The sequence below is a fragment of the Malania oleifera genome, chromosome 3, assembly GCF_029873635.1.
Source record: "Malania oleifera isolate guangnan ecotype guangnan chromosome 3, ASM2987363v1, whole genome shotgun sequence".
Classification (NCBI taxonomy): Eukaryota; Viridiplantae; Streptophyta; class Magnoliopsida; order Santalales; family Ximeniaceae; genus Malania; species Malania oleifera.
This window is the reverse complement of record NC_080419.1, coordinates 38,881,439-38,908,492: the sequence shown is the minus strand read 5'-3', so window position 1 is coordinate 38,908,492 and position 27,054 is coordinate 38,881,439. Positions and strand designations below refer to the sequence as shown.

General features: G+C 37.7%; 2 protein-coding genes across 2 annotated transcripts; one reads left to right on the top strand and one right to left on the bottom strand.

Annotated features, from left to right (window-relative positions):
• The first annotated feature begins 901 nt into the window (after positions 1-901).
• LOC131151958 (uncharacterized) lies at positions 902-2,713 on the top strand. The gene is made up of 2 exons (XM_058103482.1): positions 902-1,514; positions 2,393-2,713. Exons 1-2 carry the CDS (start codon positions 973-975, stop codon positions 2,562-2,564), a joined length of 714 nt encoding a protein of 237 aa, XP_057959465.1. The 5' UTR covers positions 902-972; the 3' UTR covers positions 2,565-2,713.
• LOC131151957 (uncharacterized) lies at positions 2,708-24,186 on the bottom strand. The gene is made up of 9 exons (XM_058103481.1): positions 23,661-24,186; positions 22,613-22,919; positions 22,196-22,265; positions 21,689-21,744; positions 21,442-21,517; positions 21,280-21,316; positions 3,429-3,543; positions 3,165-3,363; positions 2,708-2,855 (listed from the first exon to the last, which is right to left on the bottom strand). Exons 2-9 carry the CDS (start codon positions 22,894-22,896, stop codon positions 2,718-2,720), a joined length of 975 nt encoding a protein of 324 aa, XP_057959464.1. The 5' UTR covers positions 22,897-22,919; positions 23,661-24,186; the 3' UTR covers positions 2,708-2,717.
• Positions 24,187-27,054: the final 2,868 nt, after the last annotated feature.

Sequence of the window (27,054 nt, the reverse complement as noted above, 5' to 3'; positions counted from 1 at the left end):
TACGGTGTGTATCGTATCGAGTGAGGGGATATCGCTTGGAGAGGCTTCTCCACTTGTAAGGAGGGATTGTAGTAGCAGCTTCGCCCTGGTTTAAAGGAGCAAGATAGTGGAAATCATTGAGTAAATTGCTTGAGGCAAGGATGTAAGTAGGTATAGCCAAACCTTGTAAATCTCAATGTCGTTCTCTTTTTCCCTTCTCTCTTTAATTTTCCCCACGTATATGTTTATATCTATATTATTGTGACTGTTTTACATGCATGTTTGATATTGTTTGTGAATCGGTAAATTAGTTAACAAAAGTTTTTAAAATTCCAATTCACCCCCTTTTCCCCGTCTCCTGGGATAACACCAATCCTCACAAATATTTTAATGCATATGTATACTATTTTTGGAACCAAAAAAAAAAAAAAAAATACCCTTGAATACGATCACTATTTTACTTGAGATCTCCAAATAAAGAACCAAATTCTTTTGCTTTGCCTCCTACCATTATTCAATGAAACAATTTGGGATGAGTTTAGGAAGAATGCACCTAATGTCCCTATATGAGAATTTCTCCATTTTGATCAATTATGTGGGCTATTTTAGTAATTTCAAGTCACTTGAGTTATGTAGAGCTTAGAGATCGTAATACATTTTATAGTTTTAGAAATACGCGTGGATTTATGTAATTTAAAAAAAAAATGGAAAAGAAAAAAGAAAGAAGAAAAAAGAGTTGGCATTGACCGGGTCTTTTGGATGTTGACTGCCAAAACGCAGAGACCCACCAAATTTTGCGCAAGAAAACAAATCAAGAAACTCCGCGAATCACCAGATAAAAACAACGCCACAAAAGAAAATGACGCTTTAACCTCATCAATCTCTACCTTCCAAAATTCCTTAATTTTCTATGCCCGGAAGAGGTGCCAGCGGTGGTGGCAGCTGCGGGCGCCGTTTCATGTTGGCGGTGGTAGCAGCAGGCAGCGGCGGACCATGGAATTAGCGACCGGTGGAAGTGGAACCACAGGAAGCACAGCAGCACGGAAGGTGATGGTGGTCGCGGACCCCACCCGTGAGTCGGCAGCTGCGCTTCAGTGGACCCTCTCTCATGCATTGATGGAGCGCGACGAGCTCATTCTCCTCCATGTTGAGAACCCCGCGTCATGGAAAAACACCTTCTCTACTTTCCTCACCAGAAGACCCGTTAACCCACGCGGGCCCACTGTCGCCATACACTCCCCCTCCTCCTCCGGCTCCTCCACCACCACTGTCACCGCCACCCCCACCCCCACCCCCAACGCCAATGCCGCCGCCATTAATGTGGCGGCAGAAGGCGGAGGGGATAACTCAGGATATTTTCTGGAAGAAATGAAGAACGCATGCGAAGCGGCTCAGCCAAAAGCACGGGTGCATGTTGAGAGGGTGGAAATGGGAAGCCAGGACAAGGCTGCTACTATTCTTTTCCAAAGCGCAGCGCTCTCCGTTGATCTCCTTGTTATAGGACAGCGCCGGACTTTCTCCACAGCTTTATTAGGGTGAGTTAACTATTATTTGATCCACCTACGTATTATATATGCATGCATGCATGCATTTTTAGAGATCATGCATAAAGCATCTCCATGGTTTATATCTATATCACTGTTTATGAAAAATTGAATACGGCTTAAGGCTGGGTGAAAATACAGGACATATTCATGTGTATACTGAAGGATTATAATTAATGACGTTAATAATGAATAAAAACACAAATCGTTCTACTTACATAACACGAATAATTCAGTTCAAATGCAATTAATGGATGATTATATGTACGCGCGCGGATGACGACAAGAAGCACAATAACCACAAGGTAGCCCAGCCACAACGGTGGCCTCTTGAGCGAGTTGTCCACTCAGATGTTTAGGTTAACTTATACTAAACTGAATACCCATAATGATAAACGTGTCCTATAGGGAAAACAATTATTTTCCGGTCACACTCATTGAGCATTTAATTAATAAATGAAATAAAATAAAATGATGATGAGAATAAGAATTGATGCCCACTGCAGAAATGCTGAGATGAAAACTTGCAAGGCGTGTAGAGAACTCCTACCGTGCATGATAGATATGTCATTCATACCTTTTAACCTGGGTCGGAGAGTTTGAATACTGGTTCTTGAATTTAAGTTTGTGCAAATTTTGATAAAATATGATATTAAATAATATTAAAACTTATATCAGTTCATATAAAGTCAAATTTAGTACTTAAAATATGTTAAAAACACAACCTCAATTCTTTCGATTGAGATTTTTATAAGATTGAAGCTTGTGAATGTGAGATTACTGTACTAGACTACCATTAATTATTATCCAACTGCCTACATGCCTCCTGTGATTGTAATTACTGTCTAAATAAATTAATATGCTCACAGGAATATGCTCACAGGAGGGTCGACAAGATCAGGAACAACAAAAGGGTTAGACACAGCTGAGTTTTTGATTGAGAACAGCATGTGCACCTGCGTTGGAGTACAAAAAAAGGGCCAAAATGCAGGATATCTACTCAGCACAAAAACACAGAAAAATTTTTGGCTTTTGGCATGAGCATTACTGTAATTCACCAGATCAGGCTGCCTCTTTTGTAGTCACCCTGCTCTATATGGTTCATTATTTGCAGCCACATTTTTTCTTTGTACAACAACGAGCATATGAACTCGAGAACAGTTTACTCAATCATCAGTTCATTGTTTCGACCTTTTAATCAGTACCTGGTTTTGTTATTTCCAAATAAACCCAACTGCAAATAATTTGAACACGCGTGACTTCAAAAACCAACAGACTGGTAGCCACCATAAACTGTTTACTTGTTTCCTCATATTCATTCAGGTCCATCCACTGAAAATAAAATAAATAAAATAAAATAAAAATTGATGAAGAAGAAGAAGAAGAAGAAGAAGAAGAAGAAGAAGAAGAAGAAGAAAGAAAAACAGAAAAAAAAAAAAATTAATAAAGGTTGAATGTACTTTGATTCAGGTATACTAACGACAGATCTTAATTTTTAGGAACACGGCCCTTGAAATTGAAAGGGGCAAAATAACCATGGGCCCAATTTGGGATGGTAAAGCTTTTGCAAAAACCAGCAAACCAATATCCATAGAACTGTCACAGTTCATCATGCATTGGTTGTTCCAATGGTAACCCCACCTTGGGAACTGCCTCTTCATGGAACTGAGCAAGATTATTGCCATCTTGGGCAGCTCTGGGTTCAATCTCCGCTTGTCCAACTAAACCAGCCTTAATGGTGGCAGTAACCTTTCGCTGTAATGTGAGTAGCCCAAGGCGCTTTGAAACAACATACAGAACAGCACAAGAGAACAAGAAAAATCCAACAGCAAGTATTACCCTGTCCAGATGAAAGGCAGAATAAGCTCTTGCAAATAAAGATAATTTCTCATATAAATTAGATACCTGTCAAGGATATCTTCACGTTGCATTGTGGATAGTAAATTTCGGGTCCGCATCAGCAATGAGCGGTGCCCCTTGTATTCACTTTCAGCCTTCCTTAGCACTCCTGTTGATTCCTCTACAGAATCCAGCATTTAGATCATATATTAGTTGGGCACCCAGAGCCCATTTCCACTAAACAATGGCAAAGCCTAGCACTCTATATCTCATTCATAAGAAACCATTCTGCAGGCATGAGCCAAGTCCAAAACATTGGTAATGTAATTGTTATTATTTACAGCAACATGCATATGTAATAAATTTTGGTGACAAACTAAGACACAATGGCAGGCACTGGGAATCATAATAAACATATTGATACTACAATCGATCAGGTCATATCAGCACAGGTCAAAAAATCAATTCAACATATTAGAATTCACTAGAATAGGCCAATAGAAAATCGTAATAAGGATTTTTGGTTGATGCCCCCTTTTAATGCCCAGTAGCTCACGACTTGGTGGTCTTTGACTCAATCTCAGCTTGGTGGTCTTTGGATCAAAATCCATCATGCTTACATTGAGCCATTTAGGCCTGGCTCACATGGCTTCCATAGAACCTAAGACCCTTTTTTTTTTTTTTTTTCCTTTGAATAGGAAACAACTTATCGTCAACACCCAATTTGGCCCCTTGTAAATTCACGCTTATCTAGGGATCTAGATGCAAATTACCCAAAGATAGAGCCCTAATCTGCAAGAGTGGCACAGTGGTGATTAAATGAGAGTTCCTACAGTCAATTAGAGGCCCCAAATAGTGAATGTGTAACCGAATTCAGTCACATCCTGCCAGGAAGGGAGACAAAGGGCCCTGAAAAAGGATCAAAACCACGGAGCTTGCACAAGAAATGATGTCCACTGCTGCTACAAATCCAGCAGCAATGCTACCTCTTACTGACATACATAGCACCAATGGTGTCTATCAGACAACACCACCCTGCAGGAAAAGCAGCAACCTTCCATGGCTTCTACACTGGCTGCACCTCATCCACAGCATTACATCATTTTTCAGCATCTCTGGATCATCCAATATCGTTAGGACACCTTCTCCCTTCCATGCCTATAAATAGGACCCGAGGGAACCTCATTGGACTTGCTCATATCCCCGGAGCATACCCTAAAGTTAAGAGTGCAAAAAGAATTGAGGAACTCTCAAGGAACTGGAGAAAGATCATCAGAAAAACAAGGGAGGATCGAAGGAATATTGAACCTCAGCTCATCCAAATATATCCAAGATGATCTAGGTGTGTTCTACCAACCTTGGCCTATACAAATATCATGCTAGGGTTTATTCACATTAGTTTAATGATGTGGATCAGTGTTTTCAAATGCATTTCTGAGTCACGCTTGGCATTTTGAGGCTAAAACACACTAAGCTGTAGTTCGCAGAAGTCCTGAAATGCATGACTTTCTAGGTTGGAGCATATGCCTCAACTGAAAAATCATGCTTCTAAGAGGAAGGTGCATGCATTTTGGGACAAGCCATTAACTTGTTTTATTAATAATATATGAAAATGAAACAAACTGAAAAATAGGGCATATCAATGAAGAATCAAATGATCGAAGACTCCTCCCTTTGATGAGTACTCCACTCTGACGAAGAGCCATGTCAATCTTGTTCGAGCAAGATCCTTTGACAGGACAACTGCATGTCAAATCTCTCCGTCTATTTGTCTTTTTCTTTCTCTCTCGCTCTCATCTCAATTTTCTCTCTTCCTCTCGTCTTGAGCTTCTTCTCGGTCATATCTATTTTCAATGGAGGTAATCTACTGAGGGGAAAATTGCAAGAGATAGGCAACTGAACCGAAGACTCATTTTTGCTGGGCGGGAAGGCAACCTTCCAGAAGGACACATGGCTTTAGACCATGTGGATGTAGCATTGTGTCATGGTCTGACTATTTTCACACCATTGTGAAAGGTCGTGCGGCGCTAGCTAAAGCACTCTTGTTTAACTAGCCAACCTATCATTTACCAACATTCATCCATGAAACACTTTCATTAGCATTCAATCAGATGGCAGCAAAAACAATAAACAATCATGAAAGCAGTGGTACGCAAGCAGTAAACATTGAAACTATGCAATTCATTAACACCACCTCCGTTGACAATGTGTGTTTAGAAAGAGAGGCAAGTAGACTAAACACGTTGACAATAGCTAGTGAGTTTTACAATGACTGATGAACACTCACCCTCCTCTAAAAAGGTTTTTATGTAATTATCATCCTAACACTAGGAAACATCAAAGTGACCGAGGAGTCATACTGTTTTATTTGGCATACAAATAAACTACTAGCAGAAAATAACCCTACACTAGTATTTACATGATGGAAACTCATTCCAAGTACACGAGACAAACGGTCACAGGCAAGCATAATGCTCTGAACAAGCTTAGCTCATGACATTCTCCCCCACTTATGCGGTCGACGTCCTCGTAGACTTTGGGGGTAGGTGCACTTCAGGTTTGTCCACGAACGGTTGAATATCTTCCGTAGAAATCTAGCTAATTTCATCATCACCATGGCCTTTCCACTTCACTAGGAACTCTTGCCGCTTCTTCCTTGAGGATATGAACTTTCTGTCGACAAGGATCTCTTCAACTTCATGTCTGTCAGGTGGCACTATCTTCAACTCTGCTCTATTTGACTGACTTCTCCTCAGACCATCAGTGTCAGCGTTGAACGGCTCTAGGCAGTTGACATGAAACACATGATGCACTTTCATCTGGTTGAAGTGTTGTGGTCTTCTCCCCTGATCTGCCCACTTCTTCATCTGCTTAGAAGCTTTTTCCAAATAGGCTCGGGCAAACTCTGTATTCTGTCTCCATTCTCTGGTGAAGATGTATGCCTTGGGAATCTTTCCTTTGTACAGCTCGCCCACTGTGTGAGGTAACAGCAGCTGCTGGCCTGTAACAAGCTCAAAAGGACTCTTGATGGTCGTTGACCTCCTTCGGGCATTGCCACAAAATGGAGCCACATCAAGTAGTTGCACCCAATTATAGTTGTCGTTGACGAAATGGCGCAAGTACTCTTCTAGTAGCTCTCTTAATCTCTTCATCTGTCTGTCTGTCTGTCTGTCGATGATAACTCGAAGAGATGTCAAGATGTGACTTGAATATCTTGAAAAATTACGTCAAAAAGTTGTCAGTGAACATTAAGTCACGTTCACAAACAATAACTTGGGAACAGCCCAATGTCTCACAATAGTCACAAGGAACAATTATGTCATCTCCTTTGCCGAATAGTACTTTGGTGCGGCTATGAATGTACCATACTTCCTCCGCTCCCCCTTGTCTTGTTGGCAAATGAGACAAGTCTAGGTATAATCAGTCACATCATCACGCATGTGCGGCCAGCAATACCTCTTCCTCAGTAGTCCTGTCATTGGAGTCATTCTTCGTGAATACCCTCAACGAACTTACTATAATAGCTGGCAAGGCAAAGAAAGGAACGCAACTCCTTCACTGTCGTGGGGATCTTCCATTATTGAATCCTTCTTACCTTCTCCATACCCCTCCGAATATGACCTTGTTCAACCACATGACCAAGGAATTTGTTGCTCCACTAAGCGAAAGTTCCCTTTCTTCACATACAGAATGTTTCCCCTTAGCCTGTCGAACACCTTTCGTAGATGTTGTTCATCTTTCCTTTGAAAAGACACCGATGCTCCCAACGATGCTTTGGAAGGGCAAACACATCCCGCATCCAACTCATCAAGATGTTTCCCTAACTCTGCTATCTCTAGAAGCGCCATCCGACATGGCCCTTTTGCAGGTGGTTCCACTCCTGGCAACAACTCGATCTCATGCTCCACAATCCTTTGTGAAGGATTGTGAGGCAACTTATCCGGCAACACCTCCGTGTACTCATCCAACACCGCTTGGATGGTTGTAGGCACTAGCTCTTGGCCTACTTCTTTGTCTACCACCACCGTGTCTAGACGTTGTCTATTCACCGTTTCTTAATCCCTCATTGAGTTGTATGGCTGAAGGGGACTTCCTATCGTCTCCTTTCATCGCAATGACTTGCACCATGCACGAGTGATCTCCCATCGGACATAGGGAACCAGCCAAAAGCATCAACACTGCCCTCGTCCCCCTTAGGAATTTCATTCCTAAAATGACTAGAAAGTCATCCAATGGCACCGCTGTGAAATTCGATTGACCTTTCTACTGTCCAAGCTTTACAGCCATTTGCTTGGTTACTCCCAGAGTAGGCTGGGCTACAGAATTAACTGCTCTTATGCGTCCTGTATTCTTCTTTAAGGATAAGTTGAGTCTTCATGCTTCCAACTGCAAAACAAAATTATGAGTAGCCACCGTATCCACTATTGCACGGGTACTCTTCCCATTTATCCTCAAGTCCACAAACATTAACCCTTTTGCTCATGTAACTTTCGGTGCTTTCGCCTGCTTTTCCAATGCGCTCACCAGCCGCACTGAATTCACCCTCCGGGCATCATCCTCTTCCTCCTCGCTTTCCACCACTTGTCTCGAAGTGGAAGCTTGCAAGGCATTGAGTAATCCCTTCTATTGACACTCACTCATTCTATGAGGTCCTGCACACAAGTAGCACAAAATTTTGCTCTTCCCCTTTCCATTGGGTGTGTTGATTCCTTGAGACGACGAAGCTTCCTTTGAGGTTGATGCTTTATATTCGGCTCCCCCACTCTTGGGTTTGCCTTTCTTGAAAGACTTTCCACTGTTTCTCTCTCCGCCAAACCCTTTGGACGAAGTGGTATTCTCACCAGCGTAGTCAGTCAAGCATTCTGCAGCAGCTTGTGCAGTAGACAAGTCTTGAACCCTTTGCCTATGAAATTCAGTTCTTGCTCACGGTTTCATCCCCTCTAGAAAATAGAACAACTTGTCATTCTCCAACATGTCCCGAATATCCAACATTAAAGCAGAAAATTATTTCACAAATTCCTTGATTGACCCACCCTGCTTAAGGTCTCTCAGCTTTTTCCTTGCATTATTCTCAACATTCTCAGGGAAGAATTGGGCCTTGAGCTCTCTCTTCAAGTCCGCCCAATTATCCACTACACAACGTCCAGTTTCAATTTCATTGTACTTGGTACACCACCACAGTTTGGCGTCACCAATCAAGCACATGGTCACAATATCCACCTTTGGCTGTTCTAAAGCCATCCTCACAGCACGAAAGTACTGCTCCACATCAAACAAGAAGTTCTCTAACTCCTTGGCATCCTGGGCACCCCCATACATCCTGGGTTCCGGTACCTTGGTCTTGCTAACTCCCGGAGTGTTGGAGTTCCCCATAGCAAGAACCATCAGATTCACGTTTGCATCCAAATCAGCCATCCAAGCTTGCCAAGTTTCCACTGTGTGGCAAAAGTTCTCTGACATGTCACCTATCAAACTCGCTTGATGCTTTTGTGATACCATCACTTCATCAACAAGTTCCCTCATTTGGGCCACTTCCACGGCCACAATATTGGTTGTTGCCTCAGCCTGTGCTTCCAGCATGCTGATCCTCTCAGTATTGTTTGGTGCCATGGTCACTTACCAAAGCTTTCCAAATCCCATAACGAAGGTAACTAAATTATCATAGCATCTGAGCCTTGGCTTTGATACCAAGTGTCAGGGTCCTCGCACCGTTGTGAAAGGGTTGTGCGGCGCTAGCTAAAGCACTCTTGTTTAACTAGCCAGCCTATCGTTTACCATCATTCATCCACGAAACACTTTCATTAGCATTCAATCAAATAGCAGCGGAAACAGTAAGCAATCATGAAAGCAGTGGCATGCAAGCAGTAAACATTGAAACTATGCAATTCATTAACACCACCTCTTTTAATAATGTGTGTTTAGCGAGGGAGACGAGTAGGCTAAATGTGTTGACAATAGCTAGTGAGTTTTACAATGACTGATGAATACTCACTCTCCCCTAAAGAGGTTTTTATGTAATTATCATCCTGACACTAGGAAACATCAAAGTGACTGAAGAGTCATTCTTCCTTATTTGGCATACAAATAAACTACTAGCAGAAAATAACCCTACACTAGTATTTACATGATGGAAACTCATCCTAAATACATGAGACAAGCGGTCACAGGCAAGCATAATGCCCTGAACAAGCTTAGCTCATGACACATTGCAATGTATAGGAAACGAAGACAGCTTGGTTAATATGTGTTGATTTTTTTTTCTCTAAAGACAATATAATTTATAGTTTATTCTAATAAATTTCATACTATTTTTTATATATATAATTTGTTCTGTATTACTAAAATAAAAAATCAGACTCTAAGAAGGCTTATGCCTCACCTCATCAGGGTAAAATGCCTTGCCCTTACTTTTAGACCTTTTAAAAAACTAATGTGGATTCCTGCATGAAACCTTCCTCCCTTTTACACCTACTCACAATTGTCCAACGAAGTTGTTCAAAAAGCCAAGATCCATAGCACGTGATAGGCTGCCCAGACTCAACTCAAACAAAACCTTTTCTTGACCATTTAAGATTTCCTACACAAAGTTGAACAGAGGACTTGTATTTCTACCAAAATTAGTAATTTTCATTTTAAGTTTCAAGCCATAAAGAAGCAAATGGGGTTGAATAAGAATAATCAGAATAACAAATAAACCAAGAAAGAGAAGCAGCAAACAAAATCCATAAGTAATTTATTATGGGAAAACAGAATCCATAAGTAATTTATTATGGGGAAAAAAGGGATAATCTAACCACTAACTTACAACAAAAGGGTGAATAGAATCCATCTAAGTAATTGATTATGGGTTGATTTCAGCTCACTCCACTTAGGTTTCCTTCTTCAACACCAATAATCATCAATCTAGCACTATCCTTCTTCAGCATCAATGATCATTGACAATTGTTTTTCTCAGTTGCCATTGATAGAGAAAATCAATGAAGAATCACCCCAAAAGATCGCCAACACTGAGAAGAGGCTCATCCAATCGTTCTTAAACCCATAATCATTTTAGCCCAAGCTCTGATTTAAGCCTTGAATCATAACCACTCACCCTCTGAATCCTAGTCTTATATAAACATAGAAACCCCATAATTTCCTATTTTTGACCCTAACATAAATTACTGTGAGTCTGTGATTCATTTTTCAATGTTAAGAAAATTCGATCATCATAATAGTCAATGTCAATCTTCATCATGGTATGTTCAGTTCATATGTTATTTGGTTAGAGAAGATAAGAACCTAGCATCATGGTTTTTTCTCATCTGGTTAGAGCAGCTAGGACTTTCCATTTGAAAAATTAAATGAGGCAACTGTGCTGACAAGTATGGAGAAAACTAGAGGAAGGTCGTCTCTTCTATTATTACAGTAAACAGGTTGATGTAGGACGAGAAAGGGTGACCTAGGCCTACTAATTCAACCCTCACAAGCAAGCATACACACTCAAAACACTTTAAATTAAGAATTCAATTATCCAAACATAAACATAATAAATCATGCTATATTTCATATGTTTAAGGATTTTGAAAAGGTGTATGATGTTGTTCAGATATAAGTCCCAAGAGTTCTTTCACAAAAGAATCAAGTTAAATGCGAAAAAGATGTTATTTCAATATTTCAAGAATAAAGTTCTATGATTAGCACAACAATATTCCCACAATTGCTTTAAAGCTAGCAAGCATCAATTTTGCAATCTATGGATTCAAAGGGCTTATTAAATATGGAATTTCAGATTTCCAACAAAGGCTTCAATATAAGCAAGGGTTTACAATATATAGCAAGGATTCAAACACAAGTACTAAAATTACCAAGAGGATTGTTAGGATGACTTGGCGTTGTTCAACACAAGTCTTAGACCACGCCAGAAAATTCCTTGGAACACACTTTGAAAAGTAATGATGGAAGTGAAACTACTATAAGTATGTAATGATCCAAATGAATGCTGAATTTACCAATCAAAATGATGGTTGACTTGACGATATTCTACACAAGATTGAACTCTCCTGAAGTCCTTCGTGCAAACTTTGAAATGTAATATGTAGGCTGCAATGGAATGGTGGATTGTTGGCCTTGGGTGTAACTTGGTGATGGCCGTGTGGGCGATGGAGGAAAGTCGTATCGTAAAGGTGGGATAGGGATGGAGTCGCTGGATAGAATAGTGGTCTCTCACCACCTGATCTCCAGGGAGAACGATGTAACCTCATACTATACAATCACAAGGATTGGACAAAGCTAACAAGCTTCACAAAGGAAAAACCTTTTTAATTCAATATCAATACCTTTTCTCTCTACCTAGTTCTTACAATGAAGGGGTATATATAGCTAGCATGGGGGGACAAAGCATTAATAAGCTTAGCTAGCATGGGGGGACAAAGACATTAAACAACTAACAATTCCCACACAAGCATGGGAGACACAAATAATAAAGACACCAACTTACTAGACACATTAATTACTCTTACAAGTTACCATGGTCTTAAATTTCCACAAAATTGTCGAAATTTTCGATTTCCGTCACCCTCGAAATCGAAATGGCAAGCAATTTCCGTCTTGCATAATTTCCGTCGAAATCTCAACGAATCATCCGAAATTTATCGAAACCTCGAAATTTTAGCAAAATTTGTCGAAATTTTAACTATGCAATGAAATTTTGTCGAAATTCAAATGAGGGATTCAAGAGTGAAGTGAAATTTCTCTTTTAATTTATTTTATTGAAACAAAAGGTTATCACAAGTGCTTTTGAAATTATATGAAAAAATAAACTTATAGTAATATTTTATTTAACCATTCATGTCTAAATTATCAATATTTGTATAATAAATAATTTTTAAATGATTTATGAATTTACTTGCATTAACTGAATATATTTAATGTACATTATCTTACAAGCATGTTTGATGCACATACTATTTTACGACTTTTCCACTTCATACAAAACATAGATGTATTTAATTTGTAATATATTAGTCTTAAAACTTATATTATTATGTTTGTTAACCATTTTTAAAGTTTCACAAATAATTTCATGCTTTACTACTAGTTTCTGTTATTTTTTCAAATCAAAATCGAAATTGACATCGAAATCGAAATTTCCGTCGAAATTTCTGTACTTTTGGAGCTTCGAAATTTGAGTCGAAATCAAAATTTAAGACCTTGCAAGTTACTAACAAAATAAATGCTCCAACTTTCTAGACATAATAAATACTAATACAACTCACTAAGCAAACAAAACTTAATAAGACATGCACATGCAAGCAAGCAAGTTGACTTACAAGGTTACAAATTAAATACAAAACAAAAGTCAAAGGGAGGCCCAATTTCGTGTGGAGCCCACAAGACCGTGTGGGGCCCACAGGGTCTTAAAGTTGGACTTGCTTCCGCATCTCCACTGGGGTCTTTCTCACACTGAAAAGTCTTCAAGCATCTACAAAATAATTATAAGCTGATGTGGACATCTGGGAGTTGCCCATGTGTTAGCATACATCAAAGGAAATGTGGACATCTGGAGGTCATCCACGTGTCACAACATCGGAAAATGATATAGGTAGGGCATGCCAATCCCCATCATCTCTCTCGGACCCAAAAGAATTCTTCTCCGAAGAATCAGAGGTGAAGTATTGGGAGTAACATTCTGGGTTAAGATGAAAGAGGTCTTCCTTAAAATTCCAGCTCCTTTCAAGAAGTGGCTCACCTCTTCACTTGACCAAGTACTTCCGGTATGATCCTGCTTGTGTGAACTTTGTCTTGTCATTCAAGATTACATCAAGGTTCTTGGGCTTGGGTAGGGGTAGAGGCAAAGGCAATTTCGGTTTTTCAAGTTCAAGAGGAGTGGGAAATGAAGTGGGGTCACCTGCAGGGTTAGAATTTGAAGGTTCCACAAAAGAAGATGCTACAAGAAATGGGTTAGATTTTCAACATTAAAAACATTGCTTATGCTAAAAATCAACAGGAATATTAAGCATGTAAGCATTAGAACCAATTTTCATTAAAATTTTGAAATGATCCATCTTGTTAGCATGTAACTTCCTCACCTTTCCTACAAGAATCTTCTTAGGACGAATACAAACCATAACCATATCACCCTTTGAAAATGATTTCAACATGCAATGTATACCATCACAAGATTTATGATGTTCAAAATTCAAATTAACCTTCATTCTTATTTCAAAGTGTAGATTGTGTATATGCTTTGCAAAAACATCAATCGGCTCACTCACTCTAGACTTAAGTGGTAGTGGAATAAGATCTACGAGCTTCCTAGGACTATATCTTGTGATAACCTGAAATGGGCTAAGGCATGTGGTCCTATCCATTGAACTACTGAATGCAAAATTGGCCACAGGAAGGCATAAATCCCAAGCTATGATGTTTTCAACTACAAACATCTCAATAGGTCCCTAAGGCTCCTATTCACTACTTCAACTTGCCAATTAGTTTGGAGGTAGTAAGCACTAAAAGACTAATTGGCACTAAAATAAGAGCCTAACATAGTCCACAAGGCTTTTAGAAGTAACCTATGAGCTTCACATCCCTATTGGAAACAATGGTTTTGAGAAACCTATTCTCAATGACAATCTTGTTGGTTGCTTTATCATTGATGCACATCCCCCAAGTGTCATCTTTCTTGGGAGTAAGGAGAGTAGGGCCAGAACATAGACTTATGGTATCCTGAATAGAGTCATGTTCCCTCATTTCATTCACTTGTTTCATCAACATCTCATGTTCCATCGGGTTCACTCTATGAAATGATAAATGAGGCAAAGATGAACTAGGAACAAGATCCGTGACATGTGGAATCTTTCTCACGGGAGGTAACTCATTAGGTGGTTCAGGAATGACATTCTCAAACTTGGAAAGTATAGATGATACTTCCAGTGTTGTGTCCTGCTCAAGAAGGGATGTTTCAATCTCCTTAGTAACAACCTCATTCACTACCTGAGTATCTTGACTCTCTTTCAAATTGATTTTCACTTATGATAGTCAAGGATCCTTCACTAGTTTCTTTCTCGTCCTTCTTTTTCTCACTATCTTCCCTATCAAGCGCCAAGTTCTTGGTGGGACAATGTTTGGAAAAGTGTCCTTGTTTATGGCACCTGAAGTACACTACACTGCCAAAACTCTAGCGAGAGGATCCAGACATGGGTGCTTTTCCTTTGTCCATAGATTGTTGGACTATGGAATTGCTCCCTCGGGAGGTGACTTGACCTAATTGTGTTGGTCGTGACTTGTCATAGCTCTATATCTTTCAAGTGACTCATTTGAAGAGGTATCAAACTGTTTTCCTATGGGCCCTTTAATCGTTTGCTCAAAGTCATGAGCTAAATTATAGGCATGTTCAAGGGACTCAATGTGATGGGGAAACAGTTTTCTCCTCAATTCAGGCTTTAATCCTAGGCAGAATTGGGAGATATGCTGACTAACAGTCTCATAAACACCACATTTTATAGACAACTCATCGAATTGACTCATGTATTCTGTAACAGTCATGCTACCTTGACGCAAGTTGTAAAGTTGATTTATAAGGTGCTCTCTATAACTAAGGGGTGCATACTTCTTCCTTAACCTATCCTTCATTAGATCCCAATGCTCAATGGGTCTATTATCTAACCTTACTTCCTGCCTCTCGACATTTATCCAATAGAGTTTGGCTTGCCCCGTTAACTTTATTTTTGCAAACTTAAACCGATGAGGGTCAGTCATCTTACACCAATCAAAATAGGAATCCATATCCATCCCAGTCAACCAATCTTGGAAGACTTTAGGGTTCATCTGCCCATCATAGGTGGGGGCTTCTACCTTCATCATGGTTTTAAATAAAGGCCGCGACCGTTACGTAACGCCGTTACGTAAAGGTTTTTTGGGTTACCGATACCGTTACACACCGCGAAATCGGTGGGAAGAAAAATCACGGCCGTAGCGGCCGTTACGGACCCCAACCGTTACGTAAAGGCCGCTACGGCCGTTACGTAACCGCTACAGAACTGTTACACCAAAAAAAAATTTTATTTTTTATTTTTTCTTCTCACTTTTTCTCTCTCTTTCATATATCATTCTTAATATACCAAATGGCAAGAGGGGGAAAAATTATAATGAGGATGACAATGATACAAAATTTACTTTTTCTTTAAATACTCACAATAGATGCATTAATTAACAATTTCAAAATACTAACTTATTAGGAATTTTTTTTTTAATAATATTAGTAATGTGATATTTATGTTCTTTATTTTTCAACTTCAACCTTTTTTCTTTTCTAACTATTTTATATTTATATTATTCGTATGTCTTATGTGTCTAATAGATTAATGGAGTGTATAATGTATTTTATTTTGTTAATTCATTTAGCACGCATAAGAATTTATCACAGATAAGAACAATGAGAAGTATAAATACGCACACACACGTAATTTTCTATCAATGATGGTTTAAAAAAATGTAAACTTGTTGCCCTTACCAAATAACTTAGTTACTCGAACTAAAGGGTCCAAAATACACTAAAACCCTTTCTAAGAATGGCCAAAAGCTTAAAACATGCAAGTACGCTAATATGCACAAGGTTGTGCGTGCTTCAAAAAAATTCACGGCCGTTACACCCGCTTCCCGTTATGTAACACCCGCTACTCCCGCTTCCCGTTACACCTGTTACCGTTACGTTACGCTACCCGCTACCGCGATTTAAAACCATGACCTTCATTACATCCTTGTAAGGATCACGATGGTCCCTATGGTAAGGTCTCCTAATGTGAAAGTCATCAACGTCATAGTCCTCATCATTCCAATGTTGGGCATAGGGCTCATGATGTAGGGGTCTCTTAGCAAAGTCATCTTGACAATTCACTCGCCTTTGTCGAAGGAGGGGAGGTCCTTCTCTAGGAAGCATAGGTGGTTCTCTTCCATCATTAATCCTACAACCTCAATAAGGATTCCTGACTTGAGTAGACATCCTAGGGGTTGGGGAAGGATTCGGACACACTAGAGAAGCTCTTGGAATGGTGTTTGGTCACACAAAGTAGGGTCAAGTGTAAACCTAACCAAACTAAGTTCCAAATATCCAAAATTCAGAATATAAGTGGGTTGTTCTGGGCAAAATCCTACGGCTGTTTTAGTCTAAAACTAAAATCCTGCGAGCTAAGGGAATGGGATTTTGAGGGTTTAGCCTATTCTAACCTAGGCTCTAATACCAAGATAACGTAGGACGGGAGAGGGTGACCTAGTCCTACTGATTCAACCCTCGCAAGCAAGCATACACACTCTAAACACTTTAAATTAAGAATTCAGTTATCCAAACATAAACACAATAAATCATGTTATATTTCATATGTTTAAGGATTTTGAAAAGGTGTATGATGTTGTTCAAAGATAAGTCCCAAAAGTTCTTTCACAAAAGAATCAAGTTAAATGCGGAAAAAATGCTATTTCAATATTTCAAGAATAAAGTTCTATGATTAGCACAACAATATTCCCAGAATTGATTTAAAGCTAGCAAGCATCAATTTTGCAATCTATGGATTTACAGGGCTTATCAAATATGGAATTTCAGATTTCCAGCAAAGGCTTCAATATAAGCAAGAGTTTACAATATGTAGCAGGAATTCAAACACAAGTACTAAAATTACCAAGAGAATTGTTTGGATGACTTGGCATTGTTCAACACAAGTCTTAGACCACGCCAGAAAATTCCTTGGAACAAGCTTTGAAATGTAATTATGGAAGTGGAACAGCTGTAAGTATGTAATGATCCAAATGAATTCTGAATTTACCAATCAAAATGATGGTTGACTTGACGATATTCTACACAAGATAGAACTATCCTAAAGTCCTTCGTGCAAACTTTGAAATGTAATATGTAGGCTGCAATGGAATGGTGGATTGTTGTCCTTGGATGTAACTGGGTGATGGCCGTGTGGGTGATGGAGGAAAGTCATAAAGGTGGGATAGGGATGGAGTCGCTGGATAGAATAGTAGTCTCTCAACACCTGATCTCCAGGGAGAACGACGTAACCTCACACTACACAAGGATTGGACAAAGCTAACAAGCTTCACAAAGGAAAAACCTTTTTAATTCAATATCAATACCTTTTCTCTCTACCTAGTTCTTACAATGAAGGGGTATATATAGCTAGCATAGGGGGACAAAGACATTAAACAACTAACAATTCCCACACAAGCATGGGAGACACAAATAATAAAGACACCAACTTACTAGACACATTAATTACTCTTACAAGTTACTAACAAAATAAATGCTCCAACTTTCTAGACATAATAAATATTAATACAACTCACTAAGCAAACAAAACTTACTAATACATGTACATGCAAGCAAGTAAGTTGTCTTGCAGGTTACAAATTAAATACAAAACAAAAGTCAAAGGGAGGCCCAATTTCGTGTGGGGCACAATGGAGCCGTGTGAGGCCCACATGGGTCTTAAGCTCGGACTTGCTTCGGCATCTCTACTGGGGTCTTTCTCACACTGAAAAGTCTTCAAGCATCTACAAAATAATTATGAGCTGATGCGGACATCTAGGAGTCGCTCATGTGTCAGCATATCATCAAAGGAAATATGGACATCTGGAGGTTGTCCACGTGTCACAACATTTGAAAATGATATAGGTAGGGCATGCTAATCCCCATCACAGGTGCTAGATCAACTTCTTCAACTCGTCAGCTAAATCAAAGTACCCATGGGTCAAGAAGCTCAAATTCCCAAACGGGTTCATCCTAATAAATTTTTTGGAAAATGAGCTATAAACATAGGTATCTTTTTGAGGAATTTTTTTATTCAGGCAGGAGGCCTTCACTGAGAATTTCTGATGAAGAAAAAACATCTGCGTGTGGAAGTTTCACAGAGCTGTGAACAATGATGGTTTTGATAATGTGCAGGAAGAATTATGATCGAGATGCATAGGGGGTCCTTCAACCAAAGGTGGAAGCTGAAAATATGCTATTAGTGTTTCAGAGAATGGGTCAGAAATGTGAATTGGTAGACATGTTTAAAACTAGAGTTCAATTCAAGAGTGATGGGAATTTTGCCAGAAAATTTGTCCACAAGTTGCAGGTTGGAAAAGAGAAACATAACTTCAGAGTAACAAAGAATTTTCTTTGGTAAAATACAGGGGAGAGGAGGAATCATTTAGCTAAGTGGGAGGTGCTGAGGAGGGAAAGTTGTGCCTTGGTCATTTGTTGTCTAAAAAGGTTGTGGCATTTTTCATGGAGGTAAAGTCCCTTTGGCACAATGTTATAAACAGTGAAGTTCGGACTACAAGACATTGGCTGGGAGGCAAATATGGGTCTTAGAAGTTCCTTAGAGAGTCCTTGGAGGTTCATATCATAGGTTTACACTTTACCCTTTCTTTCTTCCTCTTAGTTTCATTTGGGCAAAGGCTATCATATTTGGTTTTGGGAAGAGGTTTGGGTGGGGGAGGTTGTATTGTCTTGTTCCTTCCCTCATTTGCGTCATCTTTCTTCTCACCATAATGATGTAATTTACAATCTTATTTTGAGAAAGATTCTTTTTCACAGTATATGCATTTAACAAGGGATAGAATGATAGAGCATCGGAGGAGCTTACTTTCTTGTTCATTTTTCTGGAGAGTAGTTTTATCTCCAATAAGAATGATGCTAAAATTTGGATTTTGGATTTTCATGCAAATCTTTCTTTTTCATCTAGTTAAGGTTGATGTGTCTTCTTCTGGGAAAATGGGACACTAAGGGCCCATTTAATTGTGGAAAATGGTTTTCATTTTCCACTTCCAGTTTTTCAAAAAAAAAAAAAAAAAAACTTATTTTCCAATTTTGCAACATTGTATAAAAAAGATGAAAACCAATCACAAGTTTCAGTAGTATTTTCTTGGGGAAAATAGTTTCATTTTCCATTTCCAAATTTCTAAATAATTAAAAAAATGCAACCTTGTTTTCAATTTTCTAAATTTGTATAAAAAAGCTAGAAAATATCTTTTTATTGTTTTTTAGATTTCTAATTTCTTACATAATTATTAGAAAATTGGAAAACCAGGTGTAATTTTGTAATAATTTTAAATCTAGAAAAGGAAAATGAAAATTGTTTCCACAACTAAATAAATCCTTTATTTTCTATGTTTTTATAATACAAATATTAGAAAATTAAAAAAAAAATTGCATTTTCATAATTCTTTGGAAAACTAAAATAGGAAAATGAGAATGTTCTCCACAATTAAAAAATTCATCAAGTCCCTTCTATGATAAGGTGTTTGTTCGGCTAGTGGCCCTTAATAGAGTAAAAAGCCAACAATTTACTGCAAAGTAGGAAGCCTCCAAAAGCATTGTCTCAAGATATGCGTCACATCTGTGGTAGCTCTAAAGATGTTCCACATTTGTTTCTACATTGTCATTTGCATGGGGATTGTGGACCACACTACTTAGAATTCTTGGTGAAGTGTGTGTACCCAAAGTGCAGGAGCTTTTGAGTATTTCTTTTGTTGGTTTTGAGAAGGGTAAGGATGTGTAGAGGATGTGGAGGTGTGCTCTTTGCACTGTTCTATGGGGAATTTATTCGGAAAGAGTGCTATAATTTTTTTCCCTGGGAAGACAATATCAAAGGATTTTCTTTGGGACAAACTGCATTATTTGGCTTCTCTTTGGGCTTATAGTGCAGGCTGTTGTAAGGGCTGCTGTTTTCAGGAGGTCAACCAAGGCTTAGACAGCATTGTAAGATGATGCTGGGCTTTTCTTTTTTCTCTTCTTATGTTTGAGGACTTCTTTTTCTCCTTTTCTTTAATTCTCCTTGCTAGTCTCAACTTCTTTTTCTATGAAATAAAACAATGTTTTAAAAGGCTTAATCAAGGCCCGCCTTAAGGCAAGGCATGCCTAAAACGCCTTGAGGCTCAATTTGAAATACCAAATCCCAAAAAGGCAAACGCATTACATGCTGAAGCTTACACATTTGTACAAAAGGCACACCTTTTGCGCCTTTTTACTTGATACTTGCGCATTTTGGGTGTGCAATTCTCAAGTAAGATTTGGCTAGAAAATATTGATTACATGTTTATATAAAAGGAATGACATAATATGAGCTGATTTCTAAAACTGTTGAACCTTAACCTTTTCAAAAAAATTGAGTTGTATCTTAGATCTTGAAAAATAATTTGAACTTTGTAATGTTATAGCTATCTCTTGTCATGATTTATGTAATGAATTTAAGTTAGCAATTTTTATTGAATGATCAACAAGTAGTTTGCAACTTATATTTGACTTTTTACTTTATATTTGTGATTTTTCTTAATTTTTTCTTTATTCTTAAAATATATAACTTATTTACATATTTTTATCTTAAAAAAAAATTCTCAAACGGCTTATGCCCCAACGTCTTAAGGCTTACGCCTCACCTTCTTAAGGGTTAGAGCGCCCCACCTTACCCCTTCGCTTTTTAAAACACTGAAATAAAAAAAACAAAACAAAAAGCAAAAAGAACCAACAGCATGCCATCTAAGACCAGCACGAACACTAAAGGCATCCCTCATGAGCCATGACAATAAAATAGAAGAACAATGGATGACAAATACCCCAAAAGTTCACACAGAACACAGCTATAAACCAAAGATTACGTCTTTCAGATCAACTATAGTTCAAAATTCAACAGTACATTCCTGATCAAACCATTTGGAGACTTCAATGTAACAACACGGTTTCCTTTATGCTCAATTCTTTATAATCAATTTCCTAATTTTCCTTTCAAATCAATACCACAAAACTTTCAAACAAGAAGCTTAGAAATGAAACCAGCCAAATGTATTTAAGACACATTAAACAATCAATACCCATTTTCACAGATCATTTAATGTGTCCTGATAAGTTTATTTGCACTGAAATGTAGCGACAGTAATAATAAAAAAGACCTACCAAAAGTCATGAGTGTACTTGCGCTTCTTTCCACCTCCTAGACACATATACAAGTATAGTGAGACAATCAAATAGGCCCCAGCAACGAACCCTAAAAGTAAACATGAAAGGTGCATGACAAATAGAAAAATGGAGAATCAAGAACGAATCCCAGCTCCTGACCTGAACCATCAGCTGACGAGTTCGACGAAGGCTCTCAGTAATGTTTTCAGCAGCAGAAGTCATTCCAACCTTTGTCCTGGAAGACAATCACAAATTACATGCTCTAATAAGAAACAAGCACCCAGTAAACAATATGAAGGCATTGTATTCATGTTCACCACCACTCATATGATACAGATTTTGCATATAGACTACACAATAAATCTTGAAAATTATCTTATTGAGAGAAACAGAATACAATACATACTGTAAATTGCGCCTACGAATTGTAGACTCCTCTCCGCCTCCTAGAAGAAGTTCCCTCTACAACCATTGCATCAATATAAAATCATATTTAACTCCAAATCCCTCCTGTAATAAATTCACTCAAAAAATAGGGAAAACTACTTGAACAAAGAAAAGGTAATTTGGGGTTGAAAACCGTAAAATCATTTTCTCCATCAAACTTGAGAAATATTCACTGCAGAAAACATCATTTGAAATAGAAGAAATACAGATGAGAAACAGTAAACTGTAAACTACATAAATTAAAAGAAAAGGGGAAAAAAAAAACAGAAATTTTACAGTTTTTAGCGTTTTGTAACATGTTAAGTATTCACTTTCTGAGTTCAAAAGAACTTTTCTTTCAATTTTTTGATTTCTGTTTTTGCCCTTTCACTTCGTATTACAAATGTCAAATTAAGTGTTTGTGTTTTCTATGGTAACATCCGCATCACTAACTTAAAATTCATGCATGGGCAGTCAATTCCATTACCTCTTCTTGAGCAGATTTCCTGATGTTCGCCTTTGCTTGTAAATTAGCACTCCTTAGATTCAAACGCAAACTAATTCAAGGGGAAAAAGCTTCAGTAAAATACATAAAACCCTATAAAACTCACTCTGAACAAAAGGCCACACAAAACTGTACATGATGAAAAAGGAAAAACAAAAAACTGTTTCCTTGGGTGAGTCCTAAATTTTTCATTTTCTTCAGGATTTCAATAAGACATCAACAGAGCCTAATGCAACCACAGTGCGCTGAGAATTTCAATTGTTTTAACAAATCAAATGAATCATAAGTACAAGTCCTAATTAATGAACCAATTTTGTTTCCCTTTATTTTCTTAACAACTAAGCATATGATCAATGGTGGATGAGAGAGTGAGAGAGCGAGAGAGAGAGAGAGAGGTGCCTCTGAGATTGTTGCTTCCAGGACTCCAGCATCGACTGCGCAGATTGAACTTGCCCATTAGAGGGAAGCTGTGGAGCAAGAAGATCAAGCTGAAACTGCAAAGATGAGAGGACAGCCAAGCCATCTTGCGCAAGCGCATTCAATCTCTGTTGAGAATTCTTCTCCTCTGAAGCTCTTTTAGATCTACCATATTCTTCAATTGTTCTTATATGCTCTTGGGTTTGAGCATATGCTTCATCCCACTTCTTCTTAACCTTTCCAACGGCCTCTTCCACCTCATCCATCGAACCCAACAAGCCTTCAGAACCTGAGGGAGAGACAGTGGTGGAGCCAAAACTTTTTCTCAATAGGGGCAATCAAACAGTATGATAACATCAATTTAACCATAATACTCAAATAACTAAAAATAGATAAACAGCATATCAAAAAAAATAAAATTCACAAGTAGATGTATCTCAAAAAATTTTGGTACAACCCTGCTTTCAACAATCCTAGTACAAAATACCAGTAACACTATTAAAATATCTTCTTCTTCAAACAAAAAAGTACCTGTAACAATTTCTCAATAACAAATTTTCAGCAACAATTTTTCATTATTCAACAAGAATCCAATTTTTCTAATTTTCAGCAACAATTTTTCACCAGCAATCCTGTTATTTTAGTAAAATAAAAGTAAGTCACCAAGAACATCTTTGAGAAAGAACAGAACATCATCCTGTAATGAGTGAACAACATCATATAATTTAGTTTTTCAGTATAGCAGCAAGTCTGCAAGAATATCATCATACAGTAATCAACATTTCACGGGAAAAGAAAAATCATATAAAATGAAAATGCGTGTGTGTGTGTGTGCAACCTAATATTCAAAATACCGCTATGCAATAAAATTTATGCACTAAAATCAGCTTATCACACTATTTCTGATCTCAATTCAAAATTTTCAGAATTTAGCTCACTGTCTGACTGGCGTTCGGTTCAAGAATGCTGTCCACGAAGAAGAAGAAGAAGAAAATGATAATGATGATGATGATGAAAGAACACAGACTACCTGAAGAAAATTAGGGATTACGTATTACTGGAAGCGCGGAAGACAGCTAGGCGAGCCAGTAAACAGATTCCTCCCCTTCTCCTCCTCCTCCTCCTCCTCCTCCTCCTCTCTCTAAGACGTTAATGGAGGTAACTGTGAGGCATGGAAGGAGGTTGAGACGTTGCCAGCAGAAAACCGAGCGAGGAGCTGAATCGCCTAAGCTCCCGCAGTTACTGACCCTGCGTACAACGCGAATCAGCTCCGACTCCCAGGGGGGCAGGGCGACGGCACAAGGAATGTCGGATCTTTGGGGCGTGCTTATAATTATTCCCAGTTTGAGAACCCGAATCTCTCACACAGTCCCTGGTAAAAAGTTCGGTCCTTGTCCTCCGCCAAGCCTTGCCGAATCTCCGATCAGTGTAATTGCTCGGATCTCACTAAATTACATGTCGACTCTGCATATGAGATCCAATGGAAAAAATGAAACACTACACATACATCTGTAATATTGACGAAAAATATTTTCCTATACTTTAACACCCTAGTCTGCATAGATAGTATGACTGAAGACAATTAAAAATTCATTAATTTAAACTAATATTTCATACAATAGATGGTTGGATAATGAATTTTTAATACTTTTGTTTTGCTTATTTATCTCATACTTGTTGGTATGTATAACATTTGATTATGTTTACTCCTAATCCTATTTTTTTAATGAATTTGTGTGTAGGTGTTGTTGAATTTGTAATCATCTAAATAAAAAAAAAATGGCAATGCATATTCATCTTGATGATCATATTGTGATGGATATATTGTGGTACACATTGATTGACATTAAAAGTCGAAACTAATTTCTACATGAACAGGATACGATAATCGCCTGCAACTAAGTAGAAAAATAAAGCTTTGGAGGCCCTCATGGCCTCCTGAGCCTTCTTCAATGCTCAAATCAAGATGAAGAAAGTATGAACAAAATAAACAATAATAATGTATAGAGCGTAATTGTAAGATGTTTTACCTTTACTTGCAATCCCTTTTTATAAAAATAAAATCATCATAGTATATTACCATGTACACTTAATTCTATCTCTTTATTTTCTTTACCCAACTAGGGGATAGAGACTCATTATTACCCCTCGAGTCACCTTGGTTATATCTCAAGGAATTGTTTGGTTTTCTTATTACAAAAACTTTATGCATCATCAGTTGCCCCACTACAAGGTCTTGATTCTAAGCCAAGAGTACATAAAGAATAATCAAAAGGAATTCAACATGCACCAAATAAGTTGTTCTTTTTCTTTTTTCTTCTTCTTCTTCTTCTTCTTCTTTTTTTTTTTTTTTTGGTCAAGCCAAAATTTCATTCCACCCCTTTTTTTATTGATTGTAACAAATAAGTGAAGACTTATCCCTTAATATAATCAAAGCTCATATATTGATATGACTAGTTAGTTGAGCAAGACTCATTTGTCGATACGAGTAGAGCTCATATGTCTTATGAGTAAGACTCATCTATCTCGTGAGCAAGACCCCACCTATTAATGTTGATATGAGCAAAGCGTATATGTCCTTGATCATTCCAACAAGCAAGCCTTTGGTATGTTAAACTAATTTCGTAGCTTTTTTAATTTATACTTTGAAAGATATCCTCCTACCATTAAGCAACACTAAAAGGAGAATGTCTTATTACATCTTAAGTTTCTAACAGGTTACATGATGTGAATTTTTTATATTTTTATTCTAGATTAGACCTTACTAGCTTGATTGAATGACTATTCAATTTATTATTTCATATTAACATAACAATTTCTTTGCAACCAAATAATTAAAACTAGCCATGGGCATGCACTATGTGTGTGCTCCAAGCTCTTTTTTTTTAATTCTAAAAAATTATAAAATAAAATAAATTAATAAATAAATAATATAAGGGTATTTTGTGATAGATGTAAATAGTTACATGGGTATTTTGGGATAATTAGGAATAGTTATAGGAACTAGCCATGGTGCATGCTCTACAACTTTCTATTTTTTAAAAATTTTAAAATATATATATAAAGAAAATAACAAAAAAATTAAATAGTATAAGGGCATTTTGGAATAGTAGTAAATAATTATAGGAGTATTTTGAAATAATTATGAGTAGTTATAAGGATAAATTTGATATAATTATAAGGATATTTTTGGGATAGTTATGGGCAGTTAAAGGAGTATTTTGAAATAATCATTCGTGGTAATAAAAGATAAACTTGACATTTTTAAAAGATGACACCATAGAGAAAATCTCCTTTATAGTAGTATAGATAAATTTGATATAATTATAAGGATATTTTGGGATAGTTGTGGATAGTTAAAGGAGTATTTTAGAATAATTATTAGTAGTTATAGAGATAAATTTGACATTTTTGAAAGATGACACCAAATAAGGGAATCCCCTTCATAGTAGTATAGATAAAGGAAGATTTCAAACTATTGAATGATGCAAAATACTCGCAAACAATTGCCATCATCAATCAAAAGCTTGGTGCACGTTGAACATACCTAAGGTTCTTGATATCTACCTTTTCCTTGGAGTCAAGAAACTTCTAGATTAGGGTTGCTTCCATTCCCACTCCTTCCCACCCCCCACCCCCCAATTATAAGGATCATCACAAAGAAACAAACTTTCCACAGATGGCGCCAAAGCTATTTGATGCTAGAAATCGAATTTGATCTCCGTATGCACAATATGTGACAATCATCTACAACCAAGAAGGAAAAGGAAGTTTAGGAGACTCTCGATGGCATCTAGGGGCCTTCTTCAGCACTCAATCCAAGATTGAGAAAGTATGAAAAAAAAAAAAAAAAAAAAGACAATGATGTAGGGAGTGTAATTATTAGATGCTTTGCCTTCCATTGGAGTCCCTTTTATAGTAGCGAAAATCCTCTTAGTAATAATACTGGGTGCACTTAACTTAGGAGGTACAGAAGTTTTCTACTTTTACTTTCTTTAACCTAGCTACTTCGGGGTTATAGACAATTTATTAGCCCTTCCTTTGTAATCACCTTAAGTTATACCTCAAGAAACCATTTTGTATCCTTGTGATGATATTTTAGGCACTATTAGTTGATGGATACTGTAGGATACATATATTCATATTGACAGTTAAATGCATATGTTGTTAGCCTTGGTGGCTACACCATCATGGTTTATTGTGTTTTAATGATATTAACCTACTAGTTGTTCCTAGTGTTTTCTATCTTTGCAGATTATGCTTAGTATGGGTACAAGTGACACATTCACGAAGTATTGGATCAAATGCAAAGATTGGACCGAGTTGACAATCGAAGAAGGAAATATCAAAAGGTCACATACTTGGAAGAACCCAAACACAACAAAAGGAAGCTTAATTGTAGCATTATTTGTAATAAGGGTTGT